Source organism: Mycteria americana, chromosome 8 (assembly GCF_035582795.1).
Source record: "Mycteria americana isolate JAX WOST 10 ecotype Jacksonville Zoo and Gardens chromosome 8, USCA_MyAme_1.0, whole genome shotgun sequence".
In the NCBI taxonomy this organism is placed as follows: domain Eukaryota; kingdom Metazoa; phylum Chordata; class Aves; order Ciconiiformes; family Ciconiidae; genus Mycteria; species Mycteria americana.
The window spans coordinates 50,464,228-50,490,198 of NC_134372.1; the positions used below are offsets into that span (position 1 = coordinate 50,464,228).

At 51.1% G+C, this 25,971-nt stretch overlaps 3 protein-coding genes across 4 annotated transcripts in view; all 3 read left to right on the forward strand.

Moving 5' to 3' along the window:
• Positions 1-25,971, forward strand: part of ADAT1 (adenosine deaminase tRNA specific 1) — a 118,108-nt gene that overhangs the window by 25,925 nt on the left and 66,212 nt on the right. The window lies entirely within an intron of this gene.
• Positions 1,219-8,784, forward strand: LOC142413698 (tyrosine aminotransferase-like). Its single transcript, XM_075510096.1, has 11 exons — positions 1,219-1,453; positions 1,632-1,736; positions 2,527-2,594; positions 2,999-3,157; positions 3,338-3,476; positions 4,005-4,057; positions 4,434-4,586; positions 5,507-5,635; positions 6,073-6,156; positions 7,633-7,731; positions 8,518-8,784. Exons 1-11 carry the CDS (start codon positions 1,219-1,221, stop codon positions 8,659-8,661), a joined length of 1,368 nt encoding a protein of 455 aa, XP_075366211.1. The 3' UTR covers positions 8,662-8,784.
• Positions 11,031-25,456, forward strand: CHST4 (carbohydrate sulfotransferase 4). 2 transcript variants are annotated; one of them, XM_075510098.1, is made up of 2 exons: positions 11,031-11,062; positions 24,304-25,456. In XM_075510098.1, exon 2 carries the CDS (start codon positions 24,317-24,319, stop codon positions 25,454-25,456), a length of 1,140 nt encoding a protein of 379 aa, XP_075366213.1. In that variant the 5' UTR covers positions 11,031-11,062; positions 24,304-24,316. The 2 variants fall into 2 exon arrangements, with proteins under 2 accessions (XP_075366213.1, XP_075366212.1); XM_075510097.1 differs by lacking the exon at positions 11,031-11,062 and adding an exon at positions 19,642-19,754.

The following is a 25,971-nucleotide window of genomic DNA, read 5'->3' on the forward strand; positions in this document are numbered from 1 at the left end:
TGAGATTTGTTCAGATGGCAAATCCTGCACAAACCAGGCAATGCTACAACCCTTCCAGCTCAGTCCCTGCAGCAAGGAAGGGGTAGCTGTGTTGTGAATATCTGCGAGCATGGGGCTAAGTAACTGCCATCAGGAAAGGGCCACTGTTCACTGAATTGCCTTTCAGTGGAGCAGAGAAATAGGGCGGTACGGGCAGCATAAGCGGTTTATGGCAGGATGACAAGACAGTGTGCCAGCAGCAGCACCACTGGGCTCGGTGGCTCAGGAGGTCTCTGCCTGCCCTGTGCCCGGTCCCGAACCTTCTGCAGGTGGAAAGCCCCAAGTCCGCATCGGTTCATAAGTAAGGTTTTTGCTGGCTGGGTCTGCCTTCTGCTCTGGGTATAGATGCAAGTCATTTTTGTGTGCATTTTGGGGCCTAGAAGGCAGCTGTTCCTCTGCTGTGCCGTGCGTGTTGCCCAGCCTCAGGCAGGACTACAGGCCCTTTGCTTGGGGTGGTGCCACCTCCCTGGTTTCCTTCCTGGCCGTAGCAGTCTTGCTCCATTTTCTAAGCACTGCCTTTTGATCTAGGGTCTCTGGGCTGGGCTGTTGCTCCCTGTTGCTCTGCTGGCAGAGGCAAGTGTCTGTAACCTATACCCTGCCGCTGCCCAGTGCATCCTGACAACATTGGACCAGAACTACCTTTTGGCATCTGAGATTTGATTTAAACAGTGCTACATGTCTGTCTGCAGACTGGAGGGACGTTCTGGACGTGAGCACACGTAGTGGGCTGATCCTTGTGGTTGCAGCTTGAGGCGTGCAAGTTGAGAGCTTGGGGGATGGAGGGGGGTGACCTGTCCCCTCTGTCAGTGGAACATTGACTGCAGTCAAGCAGTGACTACAACATGCTGCTAACTCTCGGCTGCTGGCTTTAGCGGGGCCTGCTCCTCCTCAGCACAGCAAGTCCATGCTAGGCAGTGGTGCAGCTAGCACAGAGAGATGCCTTTGTCTTTCCGACTACGTTGTGCTCTCACTTATGTGTGGGGTTTCGCTCCATTCTGGCCGCGAATACAGCCCTACTTGCTGCTGCTGGCTGAGTTGTCCACAGGCAGTAGGTAGGGTCTACAGCTTTCAGAAGTTTTACTTCTGGAGAGTCATGGGCTGTCCCCAAACGGGCAGATCCCTTGTTTGGCATATGTTAACTAAGCCCAGGAAATCCACTTCACACCGACAGCTCTCAGGATGGACCCGTACCTGATCCAAGTGAATGGCCATGGAGATCATGCCCCTGTGCTGGATGTTCATCTCAAGACCAATGGGACCAGCATATCGCTGGGAAAGGTGAAGGGCCGGAAGCCAAGATGGGCTGTCAGGGCTTCTGAAATGTCAAAGACGACTTTCAATCCTGTCCGAGCCATCGTAGACAGCATGAAGGTGGAGCCCAACCCAAAGAAAGCTATGATCTCCTTGTCCTTAGGTGAGCATAGTGCTGTGGCTGAAGCCTCTGGGCAGTGGGGTCGACTGTGTGGCTGGCAGATTGCAGGGCTCTGAAGCACAAAGCTTGTGCGAGCACCCAGGCATAGGCCAGACAACCACACAGCGCTGTGCCTGACACAGATCAGTAAGAACATTACTATTTTTAAATCTTCAAAAAGGAGACCCAACGGTCTTTGGAAACCTTCCCACAAATGATGAGGTCACACGGGCTGTGAAGGAGGTTTTGGACTCAGGACGTTACAACGGTTATGCTCCATCTGTTGGTAAGTTGACAAAGCTCTTCCTGTGAGAGTAGGACGAAGCCATGTGCCAGCTCCTACCCCACAGCAGTTATATGCAGCCCACAGACATCTTTCCAGTAGCACCCATGAGCACACAAGCATGTGTATCCCCCAGATACACCTGAGTCCCGTTCCCCGCACGATCTGTTTGAGGCCCAGAGCCTCCTGCAGAAGCTGTGTTTGCTCCCCCAGCCATTAGAGCAGGTGGGGTTTCAGGCACCCAGCAGGGCTCAGGACTGTGTCTCCCTGCCGTGGGTTGCAGCCAAGTTCCTTTCTGATCTGCCGGGATCAGGACTCCCCCTGGGCTCCCTGACTTCACAGACAACATGAGCCTCGTTTGCAGTTGGTGCAAAAAGCATGCACAGAGCATAGATCATGCCTGTCTCACCGGACACCATGTGGTGACAGGGAGGGCTGCCCCTGTGCCATCACTAAACAGTGAAGGCCATGTCATAGCACTTGGCCTCCTGCTGGGTCAGAGCAGCTCCCTGGCTGCCCTCCACCCTGCTCCTGTCCGTTCTGTGTCCAGGACGTGCTGGGGCCAGAGCCTGCCTCCCTGCCCCGGGGCCTGTCCCTGCTGTTGGCCTGCCTGGCCCAGCCTTGGGGCTGCACGGTGCTTGGCCTGAGGCAGGACAGTCTCTGTCGCCTTGGGACAGTGTCACTAACAAACAGGCTTCCCCCAGCTGGGTGGCAGCTGTGAGCCTTGTACTGGCAAGAAAAAGGAAATGGTCTGTAAAAACCTCCCTTCCGTGTTTGGCTCCTCTTTCCCCAGGCTACCAGTCCTGCCGGGAAGCAGTGGCCGCGTACTACAACTGCCCAGAGGCACCACTGGAGGCCCAGGTACTGGTGCCCGGCTGAGGCACTCCCGCTGTAGCGCAGGCAGGGTGCTGCTGCCCATGGCTGGACCCCACGGCACGGGCGCCCTGCGCTAGCTCTCTCCCTCCCCTGCCCAGCTGTGGGACTGAAGGCTAGCCCACGGCCTTGTCCCACAGTGGCCTCCTGCTGCTCTCACCCCCTGCCCTGAGCCCTTCTCCACCCTCCTCAGGAGAAGGCTGAGCTCTCCAGCTGTTGGAGGTTTCCTGCAGTCAGGAGGTTTCCTGCAGGAGGCTTCAGTCAGGCTCTGGACTTGTCTTTTTGGCCGAGAAGCTCTCACCTGGCAGAGCCTGGGCATTATGTCACTCCCACGTGGCTAGGGCACTTCAGAGTGGCTGTGCTTTCCGCTGACACCTGTGTGCTCTTTACAGGACGTCATCTTAACGAGTGGCTGCAGCCAGGCCATAGAGCTTGCCTTGGCAGTGCTGGCCAACCCAGGCCAGAACATCCTGGTGCCACGGCCTGGCTTCTCCCTCTACAAGACTCTGGCATTGTCTATGGGGATTGAGGTCAAACTCTACAACCTCTTGGTAAGTGGTGGCAGGACTGGAAGGGGCAGCCCTGATATTTCTGCCTCTCAGAAATACCCTGGCCCTGCCTGGGAAGTGGGTGAAGATGACCTGAGCAACCCCGGGCACCCTGTCACACCTCACTCTGTGTGGCAAGTCCCGTTCCTCAGGCGTTACTTCCCCTTCTCTTCACTTCACTAGCCAGAGAAGGCCTGGGAAATTGATTTGAAGCACTTGGAGTCTCTGGTGGATGAGAAGACAGCTTGCCTCATTGTGAACAACCCGTCAAACCCCTGTGGCTCTGTGTTCAGCAAGAGCCACCTCCAGAAGATCCTGGCAGGTGAGCCTGCCTGTGTGTATGTGGGGCGTGGTTGCAGTCTAGTGTCTGCCCACATTGCCCACGTCTTGATCACCATGGCCCAGGGCTTTGCTCCTCTCCTCATCACTGACTCCAGCTCAGGAAGCAGGGCTCGGTCGGTGTGAAGGTGTTGCCTTATCTGGGCGAGAACAGGCAGAGCGTGTGTCTCGCTCTTCCTCAAACGCTCTGTGTGGCTTGGACTGCTCGTCTGTCCGCTCTGGCTCCGCAGAGGGAGAGCGTTCCCAGGGAGCCCTACGCTTCCTGAGCCCTGGCCTGTCGGTGGGAGGGCTGTGCTGCCTGCCCCCCCAGGTGAGAGCAGAACTAGGCTCAGCCAGGGCAGGGATCTCCAATGCTTGGGCTTTCCGAATGAACGGTCTGTAGGGGGAAGATAGGGACCCTCTGCCCTGGGACAGAGCTTCCCTCAGAGCCCTGCCAGGCCCTGCAGCAAAGGGCAAGTCTGCTCCCACGGAGGGTGCCGGGTGGCCAGGCTGAATGCCCTCTCTCCCACAGTGGCATCAAGACAGTGCGTGCCCATCCTTGCTGACGAGATCTATGGAGACATGGTGAGTGTCAGCTGCGGTCCTTTGCACCCCCACGCTGCCTGTCCTTTCTGAGGCACTTGCCCTTTGGCCATGGCAGCCAGGTCTCCAGAGGTGAGCGGCAGCTCCACTCCCCTATACTGTGCCCGGGTCCGCGCCTGGAGCTCCCAGTCCTCTGGTGTGCAGTCCTGGGGGTACCTCTCATGTCCAGCTCCTTTCCTCTTCCCAAACGGGTCGCTTTCGTGTGAGTGCGCTTACCATGTTCATACCTTGAAGCTGGGAGCTTTCGCCATCAATTTCCCGTGGCTTCCCTGCCTCCCTTCTTGTTGTGCCTCTTGCACGCCCCCACAGCTCTCACAGTAAGAGGTAGGGACAGCCCTAACACAGCCTCCTGTCACAGGTGTTTGCTGACTGCAAATATGAACCCATTGCAACTCTCAGCACCAATGTGCCAATCTTGTCCTGCGGTGGCTTGGCAAAGCGGTGGCTAGTCCCTGGCTGGCGGATGGGCTGGATCCTAATTCATGACAGGAGAGACATCTTCGGTAATGAGGTGAGGACTGCCGAGTGTCGCTGTCCTGGCAACAGCCCTGCAGTGTCTTCAGTGTGTGGGTCGCCAGGGCTTTAACTGATACACGCATGTACTGCTCTTTTGCTCTCACGTGGGCGTCACCCAGTCGCTTACATGCTTTTCGGCACCTCTAGGCTTTTCATGTCCCTTCCTTACTCCACCTGCTCCCATACACGGCCTTCTACCCACATCTGCACTGTAACACGCTCCTTGTCTCCGCTGCTCCTCCGTATATGCCTTGTCCTTTTTGTGTGCTCCTAATTCTTTCTCCTCTCAAATAGCTCCAGTGTGCGCTGAAGGTATTGCATGGCTTATCCAGCACGTGGAGTCCACCTGTGGTCTCTATGTGCTCTTATATGGTTTCTCTCAAAAGTAAGTACAAAGCACCTCGCAGCGCTGCCAGTGCTTTACCTGGCTATTTGTTCAGCTGTGTTACAAGGACAACCATCTACTACAGTGACCCTTCCACCTAGAGGGCTTTCTGCAGAGGAAGAGGGAGAAGAGAGGACCAACTGAGTGAGCAGAAGAGCTAATGCTGGTTGTCCCTACCTGGCTTTGAAAGTGTGGATTGTGGGCCCAAACCTAAGGGAAACGCAAAGTGGTATTTGGAACAGCTCTGGCTTTATCTGTAGTAGCTATATTCCAGCCTGGCTTGAGTCAGATTGGGAAGCTCCAAAGGTTGTCTCTGTTGGTGTTACAATCTGCAACTGAGGAAGAGAGAATGACACTGTAAACGGTCTGCAAATACCTGGCATATAGTCAAGCAAATGGTCTTTAGTACTCTGTATGCTCCCTGAAGAGAGGGGTGTGAACAGCTGTAGAAATACAGAGTAGGCCTTGGAGCTGTCCCTTTCCTTCAGGGAAGCACGTCCTGAGCAGCAAATATCACCGTGTTTTTTCAGATCAGGGATGGCCTTCTAAGACTGAGTCAAAGGATCCTAGGACCCTGTACAATTGTTCAAGGAGCACTGGAACGTATCTTGCACCGAACACCCCCTGAGTTCTACCACAACACCCTCAGCATCCTCAAGGTAAACAGGCTGTAACAGGTCAGCACGGTTTGTTCGTGGATTGTTTGGAGAGTCGTATCTTTTCAGCTCATCATCCCTCCCCGCCCTGCTTCAAGGTGCAGTTCTGTCTGTGACTAGGAGAGCCCAACAAATCCAATTCCAGCAGGAGACATGGTAATTGGGGCAGAAATACTGGCTGTGATAAGGTTCAGGCAGCCCAGCCCTGCAGCTGGAGCTGGTGACCCAGGGGATGGGATGTTTGGCACTGACTTGCTGAGCTCAGCTCAGTCTCACCTGCTGTGCTCAAGGCCATGATCACCCATGCTGTTTGCATTTGTTGTCCCTTTATTTGCAGTGGGCAAACCTGTTTATAGTCCTGGTCCAGAGCTTGGCTTCCATTTGCTGAGCTGCTTCCTGGAATTTCTCCTGTTTTGAAATGTCTCCTTTCTGCTTTGCAGTCCAATGCTGACCTTTGTTATGCTGCCTTATCTGCTATCCCTGGCCTCCAGCCTGTCCGGCCCGCCGGAGCCATGTACCTCATGGTAAGCAAGGAGAGTGACGTGCCATTTCCAGATCATCAACACTCACACCAGGTCTCGTTGCCAATGCTTGTCAACGGTTTCAGACTGGTGCTTGGCACCAGGTCTCCGTTACCGTGCATTTTCACATTGCCCTGGGCAGCAGACGCATCCCTTGGTCACTTTAGAAGGCCAGAATATGTTGTTGACTTCTCGCAGAGCAGAGGCTGGTACATTAGCCCACTTGCTCCTGCACAGAGCTCAATGACTTGTACTTTGCAAGACAACGTTGTTTTGCCTGGATTTGAAGCCTGCTGGCAATGGGAAGCCCCTACGCCACAAGTCAGATTATCATATCTCCTGTTGAAGATGTAGCCTTCTTCCTACTAGGATGTCTGTCTTCTGCCTATGCTGTTGCCTCTTTTTCTGCCTTCTTCCGTACCTGGGTTTTTTTAACTTTTTATGATGTGGTGAAATTTCCTTTTTCATCTCAGTGAGCTCGATTGAGACATTTAAGTCGCTTAAGTTTAACACTTTTTTTTTTTTTTTTTGGTCTCATAGTGTCTCCAGTTTTTCATCAGCTTTTAAAAATGTGGACCCAGAACTGGAGAATACTGCAATATCAGTCTCACTCATGTTCTATAGATAAGCCTCTATCAGTTGACCCTGTTTCCAGTCTTACGCAGAGCTACACAGGTCATTCTGCTCATGCTCTTTGTGTAGAGGCGCAGCTCTGAGATTCTTTCACACCTATTGTATTTCTGCTGCATCTGAACATTTAGTTCAAATTGAATCATCGGGTAAAATTTTTCTTCCACTGGCTCTTTCAGAACTTCTGCATACAAATTATCTCTCGCCTGGTTTGTTTAAGAATATTTTCATGAGATGTTTAAAGTAATCTTTGGTTGTAAACAAGTGGCCAGGATATCACTGTCCTTATGTGATAAAGGGACAGCCTCCTCCTTTCCAAATACAGAACGGAAATATTTATTGACCATTTTGGCACTTCAGTGTCGTTTTACCAATTATATCATCCTGCAAGGATTTATTTTGTTTGTGATGTTCTAGAACTTGCTATCTTTGGGGTTTTTTTAAACCAAAACATTCGTTTGTCTTTTTCTTACCATATGGATTTCTTGCATGACAGACTTATTAATGTATATTGACTAGAGTTCTCTCCCAAGCTCTTTTTCAAGATCTTGTTTATTCCTTTTCACTTCTAATTGGTTACTGTATCTTTGCCATCATTTTTTTTTACTAAAGTTGTCCTTAACTGAAATTCCAGCTTTACATAGTTCATGAATACTTCTTAAAAGAAGCCCCAGTTTTCATTTATATGTTTCTGTTTGTGTCTTACATTCCAGTCAGCCCAAATCATGAGCAAAAATTGAGGGCAGACCGCTGCCCTTGACTGGGAAGTTGTGGGGCCACGTGGGTAAGCAGGGACACTGCAGATAGTTTTGGTGCCTTTGGTTGCCATGTTACATCCCTCTGCTGCAGGTTGGAATTGAGATGGAGCATTTCCCCGAGTTTGAAAATGATGTGGAGTTCACTGAGCGACTCATCTCGGAGCAGTCTGTGTTCTGCTTGCCAGCTACGGTGAGCCTACCGCTGAGAGCCCCGGGGAGCCTGGGGACAGAAGCGACAGGGGTTTGCAGCCCTGAGCTCTGGGGACAGGCTGGGAGTTGTGCGTGCCGTGTCCGTGGTCTGTAATGGTGTGTATGTGCTGGCCGTGAGCTCCAAGTGCAGTGTGTAGGGATGGGGACTGGCGGTCTCTGGCCCACTAATAGCTCTCAGTCAGGCTGCCAGGATCTTCCCAGCTCCAGGCTTGCTCTGTATTTCTCAAGTTGGCAGAGCTGTATCCCTGAACCCCATGTACCCCCATACCTCCTTGCTGAAGCCGCTCCCTCAGAGGCCCGGGACTGCTACTGCCTATGTTCCTTTCTTCGCCCTATTTCCAGTCCCCCACCCCTGTAGGCACTAGGACAGACAACAGGCTGAGAACATCTGTGCCCTGTGCCCCCCTCCTTCCAGCTCCACTTCCAGCACTGAATACGCACGGGGCCTTGGATACTCTCCAGCCCTCTCCTTCCCTAGCTCCTTCCAGCCCATCCCCTGGATCCTGCGTAGTCCACGCAGAGTCCTTTGGCCTGTCACCCTCACAGCATCATGTCTATGCAGACGGAGATGGGAGATTTGCTTGGAACAGATTTGCTTGGAACAGAAAAGACAGTCGAAGGGAGCAAGCGCCCAGCCCTGCTGTCCTCTAGTCTGTCCTACACTGCCCATTTTCACTTGCTGACACAGCACGTGGCCCCGAGGCAGGGCTCTGAAACTACAGCGCTATCCCAGGTAATCTGCCAGCTTCATCCTTTCTCGTTTCAGTGCTTTGAGTACCCAAACTTCTTCCGTGTGGTGATCACCGTGCCCGAGGAGATGATCTTGGAGGCCTGCAGCCGCATTCAGGAGTTCTGTGAGATGCACTACCAGGGCGCTGAGGGGGCCCAGGATCTGGAGTGTGACAAGTAGCCACAGCTGGCCTCCTGCCTCTGCCAGGCTAGAGCTTGTGTGAGGCAGCAGGCAGGCAGGCAGGGCTGCTTCCAGCCAGCCCCACATCCCCCTGCCTGCACGCGGCCGCTGTCCTGCTGCTTCACGTTTCGTGCTCCACAGACCCCTCAGCGCTACGGGGAGAAGCAGCCACTTCTCTCTCCTCCTCCACTGCAGCTTGCACACCCTCTGGCATCCCGTGCCTGTGGTCTCCATATACTCTGCATTTGCACCCTGTGTTGGTCTGTGCTGCCTGCGAACCAGCTGCAGGCAGGGGCACGCGGGTGCTCCTGTGCCAAGCCCCAGGGCCCAGGCCCCACGTGGCCAGTAGCTCCTGTGCTGGCTGCACTTCCCCTTGGGGACAGGAGAAGGCCGCTGTCTCGGAGGACAAGAGAAAAGTACCCACCTCTCACTTACCTGTGTTACCTTAGGAGGCCAGAGCCCTTTCTACCGAGCCCTTTGTGTGACAAAGGGAGTAAGTTATTGTGTCATTTTTTTATTAATAAACGTTCTGACATGCCAGTCTCCGCGCCTGTTGCGCCAAGTCTGGCTCGGCCACTGTGCGGGTCACCCTTGCTTGGCCCAAGGTGCGGCAGTGCCCCAGGCCTGCCTCTGCCTTGCAGCGGGCTGTCCAGGGCCTGCCCTGTCACCGGCGGGGGCGCGGTGAGAGCGCCTCAGACCCTCTAAGGCCCCCACCGGGCCCTGAGGGCAGGACGGGCCCCGCAAGCCTGGCACAGACCGGCGCTGGCTGCTCCGGCCACGCTGATGCCGGAGGCTCGCTGGGGTGGCCTGGCCCTTCCGCACGGAACAGCCCTGTCTGCGCCTGCCCGTCGGCCCTCGCAGCGTCCCGTTCCCCGCCAGAGCGGTGGGTGCTGGTGCCCACTGCTGTGGGGAGGTGCTGCCCCCCGGGCCGGAGCCAGCCATGCCAGGTGCTGGTGCCTAAGCGTTCAAGGCTGGGGCAGCCAGGTGTTTCCTGCTGCAGCGGTGAAGAAGGGGATGGCACCCCATGAAATGCTCATACTGTACGGGGTGTACGTGACGCACCAGCAGTGCCAGGGTTACTGATTGCTGAATACGTCAGCTCCATAAAGTAATAAGGAACCGGTTGCCTGGTGTCTGTTTGTTCCGTGGCAATGGGAGGAGTGGCTGTGCAGTCAAGAGGAGATAATGCCCATCGGACCCCCTGTGCTGGTGAGCGGCTCAAGGGCTCGGGGAGCCGTTTCTCAGACTGACAGAGGGGCGACTTGCAGAGTGCCTCGTGTCATCACCTACTGCTCTGTTCACCTGTCCTCCTGCAGACTCGGGATCCGCCGGTCGACCCTGCCTCCCAAATGACAGGAAAAGTGAGCTAGCTCTAGATTACACACTGCCAGACCTCCTGCCAGGTTCTGCAGACATCTCATTGCCTCCCCTGCCCAGGACAAAGCCGGGGTACCAGTGCTCCGTTAGAGGGGAGGTATCTATACGAGAGAGATAGCAGTGTATGCAAAGGTGACGGACACATCAGCTGCGTGTCCCCGCTACATCCTTTCCCTTCAAAGAAAGCCATCCCGGACAAAAAGAGAGAGAAGCTGGGGCTATGGGTGAATGGTAGATGGCTTCAGAGATTTCATGCCATTAGACCTCCAAATAGAGCCAAATAACCCGAGCCGCTTAAGACAAAACCCCGACAAACAATAAGTAGGGTGGTGTGCGAGGGGTCTGTTGGGCCAGGAGACCTTTACAGCATGACATTGCTGCCTTGTTATGCTGTCTTGCATCTACTACAGCTGTCAAGTTGCATCTGTCTCCTTGAACTCTTCCCCACGTATCTTGGCGTCTGTGGCTTTAATTCCCATTACTAATGAACAGTTCCTGTTCTTAGAGAAAGCTGCTCCTTTCAGACCGCTCTCCCTTCGGGGACCCCCTTCCTTTCAGAGTCCCCTCAGAGGTGTCTGTTAACATGCAAATACTCTGCAATGATTATCACTGTTCTGTTTCTTCTTAGCCCAGCAGCATTTGGCCAGGGACACTGAGAGGGCCGGAGGTATAGGCATATATATAGCTCATAAATCTCCAGACATTTAGATTTCTCAAAGCCACATCCTCTGTTGCCATCTTTTGCAAACATAACACTGCCTTTTGTCCACACCTAGGTTTTCCCTGCTGCAATAGCAAACTAGCATTAAACCACAAATGTGCTAGTATCATTTTTCAGGCATTAGACTCACAGATGCTTTGCGTCACAGTGTGGGTGTAGCCTAGAGCACCCTGCCAGCCATACAAACTAGCCTAAGCTGGTCTTTGGAGGTGCTTGTGCCAAAGAAAGCCCCTTCAGCACTGAGACCAAGGAAGAAGCCAAGACACAGGTCTGGAGCTGCTCTTCCTCAGGTGCTCGGACAAGGTCTGCAGTGCTTTGGCAGAACTCCCTCAGTGCCTCTATGGCTGATCCACAGCCATCCTCCCTGTCTTAGCTGGGGAGCACCAGCTGTATACCCTGGAGCTGGCTTGCAGCGTGCTTCTGCTCTTCTCTGTGCTGTCTGGACTGGCCATGTTTAGGAGGAGGGTGACCTACCCCAGACACGGGGACCTAGGCAGCGAGGCAACCTCGTGCCTAGCGCTTTCCTTGGGAAAGGAACGAACTTCTCAGCTCGTGGGCAGATGCAGGTGCAATGTTCGAGTCCTCGGCTTCCAAAGGGGCTGGCAGCAGGGCCCAACCCAGCAGGGCAAACTGGCGCCGGGGGCAGACTGGGCCCGATCACACCTGCCAGCAGTGAGGCCATCAGCTCCCCCAGGTGCCTCAGGAACCTGGGGGCAGCCCAGCCCCTGGCCCTGGCCTCGCCCACTCTCTCTTCCAGCAGCCCTGACTGCCCCCAGTGGGGCTGCAGCCCGGACCAGTCCTCGAGTGTCTTCCTGCCATGGGGCCATGGCCCTTGGCCATGAGAGCCTGTCTGGACTGGCCTGCTCCCCCCCACCCCCAGCACGTAGCCACCCTGTACACCTGCAGTGGGAAGATGTGGTCTGCCCCGAGCTGGACCCAGGACGGTTGCAGGGAGGCATTCGGGGGATGATCGGGGAGGCCCTGGCGAGCCAGGGCCCAGCCTGCCAGGGAGCTCAGGTGAGGCTGGAGCATCGCGCGGGAGTGGGAGTGGGAGTGGGAGTGGGAGGAGGACCTCGGGGGAAGGCGTCCGTGCAAAGCGTCTTTGTACGTGAGGGCTGGCACATAACCTCATTTTCCCAGGCTGTGCAGGCCTGTCAGAGGCCAGATGAGCTGACCTGCTGGGGTGGCGTTACCCATGAGGGCTGGAGGAAGGAAGTACTTGGTGCGTGGCAAAGGGAGGCACAGACAGGTTTCCACAAGGAGGAGAAGTGGCCAGGGAGAGACTGTGGATGTAAGAGGAGGCGGCAGCAGTGGGCTGGGAGACAATACCCTCTTGAGGTGACTGGGAGGGATTTTGCAAACCACACTGTGAGAGGGTAGAGGCGCTCTGGAGGAGAAGGAAGCTCAGCATGGGCCAAGTCTTGCTATTGACAGGACAGCCACGAAAGAAAGACACAGCCTCAGCAGGGTTCCAGTAGCTGGAAGGCACCTAGAAGCTGGCTAGCTAAGCTTAACAACTAGTCGGAACAAGGTTGGGGTTATATCTTCTATATTGGCCTTCAGCCTGGGATCCCAGCACTGGGGAAGCTGCCTGAGGGGCAGAAGCCCTGGACCTTCCTCACGGTTTGGCTGTCTGGCATGGGCTGTCTCGCAGTGCTGGGAGCCCAGGCCTATACCAGCCTTTTGCTTTGTCACGTATTGCCTTCCGCTAGCTTACTGGACTTGGGTCAGGGTTCCCTGGAGCCTTGCCAGAGCAAACAGGTGCTGTCAATAGGTCTGAATGACTTATTGCCTGGATGCCTGACAGAAGCAGTTGGTGCTAGCATAGGGTCTTCTGCACTCTAGCGCATCGTGTGGACTATGCGTGCTTCAGCTCTGCTTATTGCTGCTGTTCCTCTCAACTCTAGACTAGCTGTTCTACTCCAAGCTTCAGTGCGCGTGCTGACTTCTGGTTTTAGACTGCCTACGTACGTAAAGAAGGCAGAAGCTGACCAGTGAAATGAATTCAAAAGCGGAATAAATACAATTTTTCTCCTTACTATTTTTCTCTTTTCTGTGATGTGTTGGTAAAGTATTATGTGGCCTCATTCTTAGAGCCTAATTTACGGAAGCGTCTGTCTTTCTCTCCTGTTTTCCCATTTTCCCATTCCCCCACCACTTGAGATATTACGGTGCTATAGTACAATGAAGCCCATAAATGAGCGTTGCCATTGCGTTATTTTAGAAGACATGGGAACATGGTCCAGTAAGGTTCTTCCCGGGTTACGGATCCCTACGTCCCGCTATTGAACAGACAGCTCCAGGGCAGAGCTGTCTGTCTTGTCCAGCCATGGTAGAATACCTTTTTATGTCACTCCATAAGAAAATGAAAAGGCAGATAAACAAAAATAAAATCAGTTAGTACACGGGTTGGTAGTAAGGAGACAATAATGCTAACTCAAGTAATGGAAAGGCAGGTGATATTGGAGACCAGCCAGGGAATGGAATAATGTCAGGCAGATATGGCCAAGATGTTTGTCTACTAATGCAAGGAATCAGCAGTAAAGCAGAGGAACTACAACTCCTGACGCTGGTCCTAGAGTGGGGCAAACTTACAGACTGCCATAGATCAGCACTCATGAATGGAACGTAGGTATTCAAGGACACGCATTGTTCACAAAGGGTAGAAACACAAGGAAAAGTCATGTGACAAGTAACTAATGATGGGGGCAAAAACCACACTTGCTTGTCTGAAAATCTCTTTGTAGAGAACTTAGAAGAAAGCACGATGGAAGGGGTCTTAGTGGCCCTGTGTGATTACACGCACAGATCTCCATGGTATTAGAATAATAAATACAGTGAGGGACTGTGTGATTATGGAAGACTTTCAGCTTTTCAGGTAGAGACTGGAAAACAAACATTACTAATCATAATAAGAATCAATTGTTCTTGATGTGATGGGGAGATTTGCTCACTGAATCAGTGAGGTAATAAGAAGTGACACTACTTTAAAATTGTTTTGGCAAGCAGTCATCATCTTGCAGAAGAGAGTCACGGAGAATAACCTCCAATCATGTGAACACAAACTGGATCAGTTTAAATTATGGAGAGGGAAACAAAGGCCAGGTGAAGTGAGGAGCACAAATACTAGCATGTGGATAAGGCTTGTAACTTTAATGACTATAATGTGTCTTCGTGTTCAACTCTGTAGTCTGGAACAAGGGGAATAGTTGTTTGTGCTCAGCAATGGTGATTTCATGGTACTTGCCGATGGCTTGTGATCTACCTAAACTACTTCTGCTGCTGCTGGTCCAAACTGCTACACCCTCAATAGCAACACACATTGGTTCTGTTTTTTTTCTTTTGTTTCTACAGAACTAGGGCAAAATGGTTCAGTTAAAAACCATGCTCTGTTGCCTGGAGGTTGAGCACGTTTCATTATGACTTTCCTGCTGCCTACCACATATCACTCTCTAGTCCCTGATGGCCGCATTTATAGCGCATTTGTCTTCACTGCTTGCCGGAGTCCTCAAGTCTGCGTACATGTTTTTGCGGTGTTTTGTTCCTTTCCCAAGCTGTCCTTCTCTTTGGATGCATCTCTCTAAGGCAAGATCCATTTCACTCAAGTCTTGCTACTGCCATCTGAGATCACAAAGTTGTGGAGTAATTTTGGTTGCAAGGGACCTCTGGAGCTTTACGGTCCAACCCCCTATTTACAACAGGGTCGAGTAGAGCAGGGGCCTTATCTGGCTGAGTTTTAGTAGCTCCAAGAATGGAGATCCTACAACCTGTCTGGTCTCCTGTTCCAGGGTTTGACCCCCCTCACTGGGAGAAATTTTCTTCTTATATTGAGTCTCTCATCCTGTGCCTGTGCACCTCTGAGAAGCGTGTGGCTCCAGCCTCTCTGCGCCCTCCCGTTCGGTCGTGTCAAACAGCAGCAAGGCCTTCCTGTTGTCTTCTCTTCCCCCAGCTAAACAGATCCCACCTTCTCAGCCTCTCCTTGTGCATCTTGTGTGCCTACCCCGACCAGTTTTGTGGCCTCTTCTGGGCTCACTCCACTAAACCAAAGTCTGTCTTTTACTGCACCTAGTATTCCAGATGCGGTCTCCCCTAAGAGAGGGGAAGGCAACCGTCTGTTGTGGGCGAACTTGTCGAGAGTGCGCTCTGTCCTGTTGCCCATGTCATTGATAAAGGCATTAAACAGTACGTGCACAAAGATCTCCTTAATTTGGAAAGCTGTACCATCTCCAGAGTGATGTATAGATGCTGTCTTTGACAGAGGCATTAATTACCACTTCTGCTGCTGCTTGTTTTTTGTGAAAACGACTATATTTTTATCTTTCTGCCACTTCATTTTGTGCAGGGACACTCAGGAAACAAACGTGTTCGTTTGCTTTGATATTCTAGGCTCCGCTGTTTCTTTTTTTTTTTTTGCCTCCTTTCCAACAGTAAAAGTGGAAAAAACAGTTTCTTTGTCTGAAGAATATTTTTAACCTATTGCTATGCATAACCTCAGGTTTTGTTTCCATACGTGTAAAGGTTCTCACATGGAGATTCGGTTACCCAGTTTATCTAGAACACACGTTTTGCAAATTTGCAGTTTCTAGCTATTGGCTTTATGCGTTAACGGCACTCTCTTCTTTGCTGTTGGTCTTACCAATCTCTCTGCTCCGGTGGGTTTCATAGAGCATTTGCTGAATGACAGCAGAAAAGTTCCTTGCTTGTAAGGGTAACTTAGCCCTTTTGCAAAAGAACTGTTTACAGAGATACTGCAACTGCAAGCAGGGTGGCGGAGGGAGGGAGTCGGCCACCGTCCTTACTCTCGCCGGCTGCAACTTTGGGTCCTCCTGTGCCAATTCAGACAAGTTTATTTATCTCAAACTGCTTCTAAATCAAAACATAACTTTAAAACTTACCTCAAACACAAGGGAAAGGCCACAGCAACGTGAGTGCAGGAGCACACCAGCCTGCCCTTGGAGGGATGTCTCATCTAGGACATCGTGTCAGTCGTTTGGCTCATCTGCCCTTGTTCTGGAAGCCACGTGGGGCAAGATCTGCTCTGGCTCAGGAGGAACTTGCTCTGACTGGAAATTAGCACAGAGACTGTACCTCTGCTCCTGTGCATTCTGGTGCTTGCCTGAGTGCTGCATTTCCTTTCCGTCCTCTACGAGCGACGATTTCTAAAGCAACCAGAGTGACTGTACACAGCATCCCTGCCAAAAAAGCTCTTTCCGAAAGCCAGAGTTCTGCTCTGTTGCCTTCATCCCTGTGAAAGTGGTGAGCAAGTGACATACAGACGACTCTTTTTTTTTTTTTTTTTTTTTTTTGGAGATTACCGTCAAGTTTCTTTTCTGCAAGGAGCAGGGTTTTCCCTGGGCATTTCAAAACACAAAAATCCAGCAGTACTCACAATCCAGTGATCAGTACAGGAGACCGTGCGTGGCCCTTGTGTGAGTAGCCACACTGTAGCTTTCTGTCACACTCAGTCTTGCAGAGCCATAAGCTTCCATCTTTCCTCTACAGTTTTAGTGGTGCCAGCTAGAAGACACCTAAACTCCCTCTGCTTTGAAAGGGAGATCTCTTTTTGTGGCAAGCATTCACCAGTGCCTAGTCACCGCACTGGCTCTTATGGCAGCTCCCCGATGTCATACCTTTGGGATGCAGGAAATGTGAGCCATCCCGTCACACACCTGTCTCGGGTGTATTGTGACACCGGGAACTAACTGATCCCTCTAAATAAATATTAACAAACACATGAGAGAGACTTGTAGTCTCCTAAATCTGCCTTTCTGCCAGGAAGGCAAGAAAAAGTGGCAGCGTATCAGTCCTTGTGTTTGTTTTTCTAAGGCCAAAGTTGCGATCTGAGCCAGACAGGACGTTGCAAGATAGCAAACTTCCCTTCAAATTTTAGAAGACAATGCCCCTCTCATCTCTGCCTGCGATCCTGTCGGTGAATAAACATTGCTGTCTCCAAAGGAGGGTGCTTCCAAGGGCAGGGCTCACGAGACAGACGAGCTGATGTATTGAAGAGGAGGGGAGAAGGATGCAGAACGTATGAAGGCCTCTCGTCAGTCTGAGTCCCCTTGTATGTTGCACAGGGTAGTGATCTATCTTGCATGTGACAGATGGCTCCAGGTTTCATGTTCCTCCTCTGACTTAGTCGTGCGGGGCTCCTTTTTGCAATCAGCGGGAAGAGACAGAGGCTTCCACAGCATGATTCCCATGAGCTGGTTTAGATACCAGCCTGGGATAAGACGAGTTGTGCTCTATAGGGGAATATAAGAGCAGATGCTAAAATCCTGTATAGCTTAAAGACTGTGAAGAGGGAGAAGTTACTCATTGCCCTTCTTGATAAAAAAATGATGGTATTACCAAATACAGTTTTTATATGCCAGGTTCAAAACAGAGGAAAGTAGTTCTCACAATATGCAGCCAAACATATTCTCATTGCCAGGGAATACTCTTGATGCCAAAAGTATCTGTGAGTGCAAAACACGATTTGACAAGTGAGTAAAAAAAATCTAGGTGCTGTAAATGCAAAGACAAGCTTGATCTCAGATGATTTTAGACAGCTTCAGCACAGATGTCTACTCACAAACATCACCCCCCACTCTTGTTGCAGCCAACAGAAAGAAACAGGAACTTCTAAGGCATCACTCACTGGCTTATTTGGACACGTACATTCAGAGAGGTGAATCATGTACTCCAGAGCCCGCTGCAGGCCAGGAGAGGAGGAGTGTTTCCTCCACCTAGGGAGGAAATGTTCTTCTTGTTCTCTTCCCTGGATATCTGCTCTTGATGATGGCAGAAGGCAGGGCACGGGGCTGGTCAAATTTTCAGCTGAGCTGGTTCCGCTGCTCTAGGTATGCCTGTTTCTCTCCACAGACTATCAAAGACATGCCCTCAGGGAGGGAGTCTTCTCCAGTGTCAGCACTGAGGAGTTACCTCTAGTCCATACCTCTGACATTACTCCTTGGCCTACTCCTGTTGCTGCTGCACTGGGTCAGGTGTGCTCTGTGCATGTGTGCTGGGGAGCACAGCACACGTCGCTTGCTTCTTCAGGGTCTAAGAAATGGAAAGTCTGGCTGCACGGGCAGTTCACAGGGCTCACTAGTCTGCAAGTCCCCAGAAAACACCTTTAATCATGGAAGGAGGGTAGAAAGCAGAAATGTGATCAGCCATCGTGTGAGGTGGAAGCAAGGTGTACAAGGCCAGGTGATATGGCGCTGACTGCCATTAAGCAAAGGCTGACTGCCATATGCTTCTGCTTTGCTTCATAAAGCTTATGAGTCAGACGTACAGGGAGAATGACGCCCCTTGTTCAGGAGCCAGAGGACTCCTCCTTCACCTTCCTTCAATTTCCACAATGTGCAGGTCTCAGGAAATGCAGTGTGTCAGAACAGTGTGCCCTCCCAGGCCTCGTCTCCAAGGAAGAGTGCGTTCTCCTCCTCTGTGCGACCGCTCATGCCACAGAGACTGCCTTCTGGAAAGCTCAGCCGAGTAGTTAGAACTTGGGATCTGTGCAACTGAAAAAATCTGCTCAGTCCTGTGACTAGAGGACTGTACAGCAGCGTTCAGTGCTGTCATGAAGCCTGAATATCTGTGCCAAAGGACTGGCATGTCTTGGGCAAACTACATACAGGTGGAACAGGAGTTTTGATACATCTCTGTTCACACAGCTGTTGGTCAGGGAGGAATAAGGTATCAGGAAGAGCCACTCAAGTGGTGTGACCCTTACAAACCAGCTTTGAAACACTTAATGACATACAGGTAAATCCTTCCTACAAATGGTGTCAGTGCAGAGCATAGGAACACGTAGCTGAAATCCAGGTTGCACAGAACATTGCATGGTTCTCTCTGCAGGGCCCTACCTGGACCACCGCCAGCTTCTCACCTTGTTTCCCAGCCCAGGGTTACCAGGGCTTGACCATCTGTGTTTGCAATGTAGCAAGTGAAAGGGAACATGACCTGCCCCATTCAGGTTGTCCCTCCTGCTGGAAGGCCCAGCCTTGCCCAGATTTTTTGCTTCTGCTGTCTCCTATACTCCACTTGCTCTCAGAGCAGCTCAGTGAAATCCTTGGGGACAGGGGACACTGTCAAGAGAAGGTCTACGCCTCTCCAGACAGTGGGACAGAAACGATGAGACCTGGAATAGGAATGACCCAAAGCGATTGTCTCTGCATGGTTGCAGAATACCATGTGTTTCTTTTCAGCCCAGCCGGCGCTGCCCTGCTTCACTACCTTACCTGGCATGGCCCCATTGCAGCTCCAGCACCCTTGTGAATCATTAACAGGCCAAGTCCAGCTGCTCCTTTCACAGCTTCTCCTTTCACACAATTTTCTTTCCCAGCCCCCAAATGTTTAACTCGAGCAAGGCACAGGCAGAAGAGTCAAAAAGACTTTATGTGAATCTGCATCTGCTGACAACATAGCAAGCAGCTAGAGCAATGGTAGGCCAGTATGCCCTACCTCTGCGCTCCTGGTGGGCAAGCTGGTCCTCCTTGCAACAAGAGTTCCTGTTTGTCCTTTGCTCTGACACTCCACAGACATCCCTGTTCCTCCTTTTACGGAGAGCAGGCTCTTTTGGGGCTTGCAATGGGACTTAACATAAAAGTACCTCTCAGTCTCGTTCATGAATTTCCTGGCCCTTCTCCTTTACTAGCAGCATTTGGTCATTTGTGCCCCTGCAAGAAACTGCCATTCCCATGCTTTGCTGTTTAGCGCAGGGTGGAGTTTTCTAGTTTAAGGCTGGTCAAAGTAGGCGGGTACTGTAGAGTAGGTCAGTCTTAGAGCTGGGACATACACAAATGAAGGGGATGGGAGGGAGCAGGCGGAGGTATAGGTAAGAGCTGAGTACATGTGTATATGAGAGCCCGGCATGAAGGTGGAGTGCCAGTACATGAATGCACAGCTGTTTGTGTGGCTGCCTGGAGGAGCGTGTATCACAGCAGTGCACGTGTGTGAGGGCAACTTTGCTTCAACCGGGTCTGGCGGTACTTCAACAGGACTTGTTAAGGTGAGATTTTTGACCATTTCTTGGTATCTGGTGTGGATGCTCTGGTGCCCAGAACTGTATTCACTGCTCATGCTCAGCAGCCTGAACTGGGAGATAATTTTTGTAAAACACTGTAAACATATGGATGCCAGTAAATTGCTACATGATTCCTCTTGCAGACAGAAGCTGTTGGTCTGGCTTAGAGGGTAGTTCCTGCTTCTCCAGACTGTCTTCTCAGTTCCCCTTCTCAGCATTTCCCAGTAGTGACAGTCATGCCATCTGTTCCCCTCTGAATGGGCAGATGCTACTTCTAATTCTGCAGAAGCTGATCAGGCCAAGTTGAAGAAGGATTTGATAAAACTATGAGCAACCATCAGTGCCGTCAAAGACCAGTGTCTGGGGCTTCCCTGGCACCAGATCCTCTTTGCTACGCTACTGCGGCTACAGCAGTGAGGGATCTGTACAGCTCTGGAGAGCTCCCCCAGACCTGCAAAGCACTCAGCCACAGTCTGCATAGCGCAAAGTATTTTGGGCCATGCTATCACCCCCCCCAGACATGCACAGGTTCAACAACCCCGTACTCTGGGGACATGCCGCCCATGCTCAGAGTGTGTTTGGTGGGTATGTCTCCCTGGGGCTGCTTGCTGCTTTCTGTAATGCTCTTCCTTTGCCAGGATCAAGGTTTTCCAAGGCCCCTGTGTGTTTCTGCAAAAGCTTAAAACTCTGTTAATTTTTTGGAGACTCTAGCTGCTCAGGCAGGCAGATCCCACTTCTTTGCATTCTTGTACGTGTGCTGTGGGAGACTCTAATGTAGTGACACTGGATTGTTGTATTTTTCAGTAGTTTCTGTTCTTCATCCCTAGCGCCTTAAGATTCTTCCTGTTCTTTCTGCTCTCAGCCAAATCCTGGCTCATGTCTCTGCCAGCAGACAGTAGGTGTGCCTTTTTCTGTTCTGCAGCTGAGATTGTCTCAATCATTCTGGGCTGATCTTTACTCTGCAGTTCTGCGAGGGCTTCATATTTCACTTTTGCAATATGAAATGAACTGAATCACTTGTGACTCTCGATGTTTGCTGCAGGGAAAATGTGGTTAAGCTTAAGACCTTAGTTTAGAAACATCCCAGCTGCCATGATCGAGAGATACAGTGGTGCAAAATAAGGTTATGTAATTGGTATTTCTTTCATATTAGGAAATGTCTGATAGAACCTCTACTGCTCTTTGCTGCTCCTCTATTCCACTTCACCAGGCACACGCAACTCATTTCAGTCCTTCTCCCCTCCCAGTGGGACGGACTGGTCAGGGCAACAATCATCACTACTTCTTGTATAAGAGTGAAGAAGCTGTTGAGGCTGTGGCCTCACATGAGGCCATTTCTCAGGCAAACAGCAAGAGCAGTCACAGTGATGGTCTGCATACTCTCTGAAGCGTCTAAAACATCCAGCTGTCCCACCCTGGTTTAATTCAAAATAAAAGCACACCCTTGCTTCCCCAAAAAACTGAATCCATTCTCTTTTACTCATGCTCAGACTATTTGCACACAGGTTTCCAGAGAAATAATGTTTTCTGTGGTTTTAAATCTGCCTGGGCATCTTAATGCCAGTGTTCACATCTGCTCAATAGAGTTTTTCTCAATTAAGAGCTTATGGCTATAGTCCAGGAACTCTGTCGGGAGTTAGAATAATGATATTAATGGTGCCACATGGAAGTGATATTATCAAAGTTCATTTGGAAGCCAGGACTTTTGGTAAACACTGCTGTATTCATTTGCAAGGAGGAAGCTGATACATGACTTATTTTTATAACAGTCTTTGTTTGCAGCTCTTCCTAGGCTTGGTCCAAATGTCGACCCGAATCAGCTTGGCAGACCTGAACACTACAGTCCATTTGTATAACCAAAAAAATCAGTGGGCTTCTTGTCCAGGAGACCAGAAGCATGTGCTCCCTCACTAAATGCACAGCCCCATCCTCACAAGACATTACTAAAATAAAATTCATACTGTGGTAGCACTTACTGCCAACAACCAGGCTTACCCATTGGGCTAGGTATTGTCCTGGCTCTGAGAAATTATAATTGCTGCCTTGTAAAGCCTAAGCTCAAAATGAATGCACAACAAGTATATTAGATAAACAAGCCAGTTTATGCATATATGCTGGAGGGAAAGATGAGTACTGTTCCTAGTTGGTTAGCAGCAGTGACTGTAAATCTAAACATCAGTGCTGCAGGAACTGAAATCATGGGAGGAGGCATCTCCATGCAAACTAGTCTGAAAGCTTTGCTGCAGAGGGAAATTGAGGCAGGGTGTAAGGAGGAGGTTAGGGAAATTTTGACTGGGAACATTCACGCATTACCATGGACCCAGAAGGTAACATGGGAAGCACCCAGCAGGGAAGCAGTGTCTGCATCGTGGCCAGCTGGGGCACACGTTGTACCTCTGCTGCTTTGGTAGGGAGGCAGCTGATCTGCGTGGGCACGGCTGCCTGAATTCGGTGCGGTCGTCGGCCTCACAACAGCGGTGCACAAAGCTGTAAGGACCAGGGCTCCAGCGCCGCTCTGTCCAGGCGGGCTTCCAGCTTGCCCTGCAGCCCTGAAGGCCCTGCTCTCTCTATCCTGTCTGGCTGTGGAAGCACCTGGAAGGACTGACCATGACTGAGAACCAGTGAGGGTTTTTAATTTTACTTCACCTTGGGAAATGTAAAGCAGTTGCACTGGCCAGAGAGCCTGTCTCCACTGCAGCACAGCCGAACTGCCAGCCTGGCACGTGGTGACAGGGCAGCCCGCCATCCCGTGTGCACGTCTGTGCTGCCCCAGGAGCCTGTCCCCAGGGGCGGCCAGCGCTGCGTGCGCTCACCTACATTCAAGGCACAATCAGGCATGGCTGGGGGAGGGAGGAGAGCGCACGGGAGAGGAGCAGTTGGCAGAGCATGCTTTAATGTACTTTTAAAAAATTAAGTGGATCCTTTCTGCTTCAGGTCCCATCCCTGATGTTGTACTTCCTGCAGATTCCTGTGCCAGCCGGTACGCAGGCTACGAATTGTCCCCAGGCAGCACAATGGACATTTTCCAATAATGAAGTAATCCTCAACAGGCAGAATAGAGATTTAGTGTGAGAAACAAGGAGCCAGCTTTGGGCAGGCCTTTGAGTTGCACTAACACGTTGTGTTGTACCTCTTCTCATAAAAGACCTATGGGATGAGTGGGGTTGGAGGGAGGGGTAGCAGGAAACAGTCTTTAAAAAGGAGTTAGGCTAAGAAAGGGGTTAGTTGTAGGTGAGCCTGCCTACACAAAGATGGATGAGATAAACCCTTGTGGGCCTTTCTAGCAAAATTGCCTATGATGCTCTGATTGTTGAGGAGATATTGGTGTGCTTGGATTTATTACAGTGCCAAATGACTTCCTTCGTGTGCTGCTTTTGGCTGGGACAGAGTTAATGTTCTTCACAGTAGCTGGTATGGGGCTATGTTTTGGATTTGTGCTGGAAACAGCGTTGGTAACAGGGATGTTTTCGTCGCTGCTGAGCAGTGCTTGCACAGAGTCAAGGCCTTTTCTGCCTCTCACCCCACCCCACCAGCGAGGGGGCTGGGGGGCACAAGGAGCTGGGAGGGGACACGGCTGGGACAGCTGACCCCGACTGGCCTAAGGGCTATCCCACACCGTATGGCGTCATGCTCAGCATAGAAAGCTGGGGGAGAAGAAGGAAGGGGGGGACACTGGGAGCGATGGCGTTTGTCTTCCCAAGTCACCATTACGCGTGCTGGAGCCCTGCTTTCCTGGAGATGGCTGAGCACCTGCCTGCCCCTGGGAAGGGGTGAAGGAATTCCCTGCTTTGCTTTGCTTGCGTGCGTGGCTTTTGCTTTCCCTATTAACCTGTCTTTAGCTCAACCCACGAGTTTTCTCACTCTTACCCTTCCAATTCTCTCCCTCATCCTGTTGGGGGGAGCGAGCAAGCGGCTGTGTGGTGCTTAGTTTCTGGCTGGGGTTAAACCACGACACTTTGGTATGTGAGTTTTTGCCTGTGATGACAATAAATGTTTCCTGAAATTCCAAAAAGAATATAAGCAAAAGAAATGGAAACCTACATTGTATTTTTACAGCATCCTGGCATAAAAATAATTGTAAATGGTGGTCAGAGCAGGACCTTAAAAGTAACAATGTGGAACTGTTGAATTCTCCACAAAAGCTGTTTGTTCCTTCTTTCCTCCATAAAAATTGTTGGGATCACGTCTACAGGGATCATGTACACTACGTACACATTTGTGTGTGCTGACTTATTTCAATACACTGAACTAACTCTTAAACTTTGATAAAAGTGCAGACAAGCTTTTCGGTGATCTTCTAAGACTGCATTGGAATGGCTTACTGACAAACAGTGTTTCTGTTTACAGAAGACCTTCAGCCCTGCAGTATTTATGTCCTTTCCAAAGACACCTTGTGCTGTGGTTGTCACAGTATCACTGATAGTGTGGCAGCTTCCCAAAACCCCGAGTCTGCAGAGGGATTGGCAGGAGCCTGATGCACCACATCCTGCCTCCTTCATAATCCTGTGATGCTGAACTTCCTCTGTCTCTGCAGGTCCCTTGCAACCATGATGAAGTCTAGAAGCATGCAGGTGCTCCTGATTCTGGCAATTCTGTCCTTCCTTCTGATCCACTTCTACTTCCTACCCTGCAGCAACAATGCACCTATGGAAGAAAAACCTTCTCCAGTCCACATCCTCATTCTCTCCTCCTGGCGGTCGGGATCTTCCTTCACTGGACAAATCTTCAGCCAGCACCCCAGCGTCTTCTACCTGATGGAGCCCGCGTGGCACGTGTGGGTTACGATGTACCAGAACAGTGCCAAGGTCTTACACATGGCAGTGCGGGACCTAGTCAGGTCGGTCTTTCTGTGTGACATGTCTGTGTTTGATGCTTACATGTCTAGCCAGAAGAAAAAGTCTGATTTATTTCAGTGGGAAACAAGCCGAGCCTTGTGCTCCCCCCCTGCCTGTGACTCATTCAATCGCAGTGACATAATCACTGCAGGCAATTGCAGAACAATCTGTGGCAAGTACCCATTCAGCAAGGTGGAGGAAGCCTGTAAAACCTACAGCCATGTTGCCGTCAAGGAGGTTCGGTTCTTTGACCTGAAAGTTCTCTACCCCCTTCTCACTGATCCATCCCTGAACCTTAAAATCATTCACTTGGTACGTGATCCTCGGGCTGTGTTCAGGTCCCGAGAGAATACGGTGGCAGACCTGAAACGTGACAGTAACATTGTTGTGGGGTCCCAGAGGACAAAGGGAGAAATGGGGCCCTACAACACAATGCAAGTAATCTGCAAAAGCCACGTTGAGATCTACAAGGCAGGCAGGCAGGCCATTCCCAGCTTCCTGAAAGACCGCTACCTGCTGGTTCGCTATGAAGACATTGTCAGAGACCCACTAGCAAGGGCTGCTCAGATGTACAGGTTTGCAGAACTGCATTTCACACCAGAACTTCAGAAGTGGGTGCACAACATCACCCATGGGAAGGGGCAGGGAACACAAGCCTTTGATATTGGGTCCAGAGATGCGCTGAGAGTATCCCAGGCCTGGAGGAACACCCTTCCCTTCCAGAAAATAGAAAAAGTGCAAAATGTGTGCAAGGATGCGATGGACTTGCTGGGCTACCGGCTCCTTCAGTCCGAAGAAGAGCAAAAAAATATGTCGCTGGATCTTTTGTTTGCCCGGAACTCCTCTGAATAACAAATTCTGAAGGCAGAAAAGCCGCTCTCTGCACTTACTCTCTGAAGGCTGCAGAGTGGAGAACTGTTTACAAGAGCAAAAGAGGACAGAGGTGCATGCGTATGTGTGTAAGTGCGTGCATGGATGTGCTATGTAAGGACAAGTAATGCAGGGACCTGGACTGCACTGATGAGAGCTTTCTCAGCAGCACAGGGTCACTCTCCAAGGCCCCCGGAGGCCCAGCCACAATGCAGGCTGAAGTAATGCAAGCCTGTTTTCCAAATTAAGTCCATGGTTTATGCGAAAGAGGAGGTATGTGTAGGTTGGAGCAAACAGAATGCCAAAGGAGTGGGACCAGATAGCAGAGCTCAAACCCCTCACAGAGCACAGCTACATACTAGTGAAACCACATGGAGCAATTGCACTGCAAAGGAAGAGGAATTATAAATGGAAGCTGAATAAAGAGAACATTATTTGTCGTGCTGCCACCCAGGATATGTAATGCCAGAAGAGACGCCAGGATGACCAGACATTGG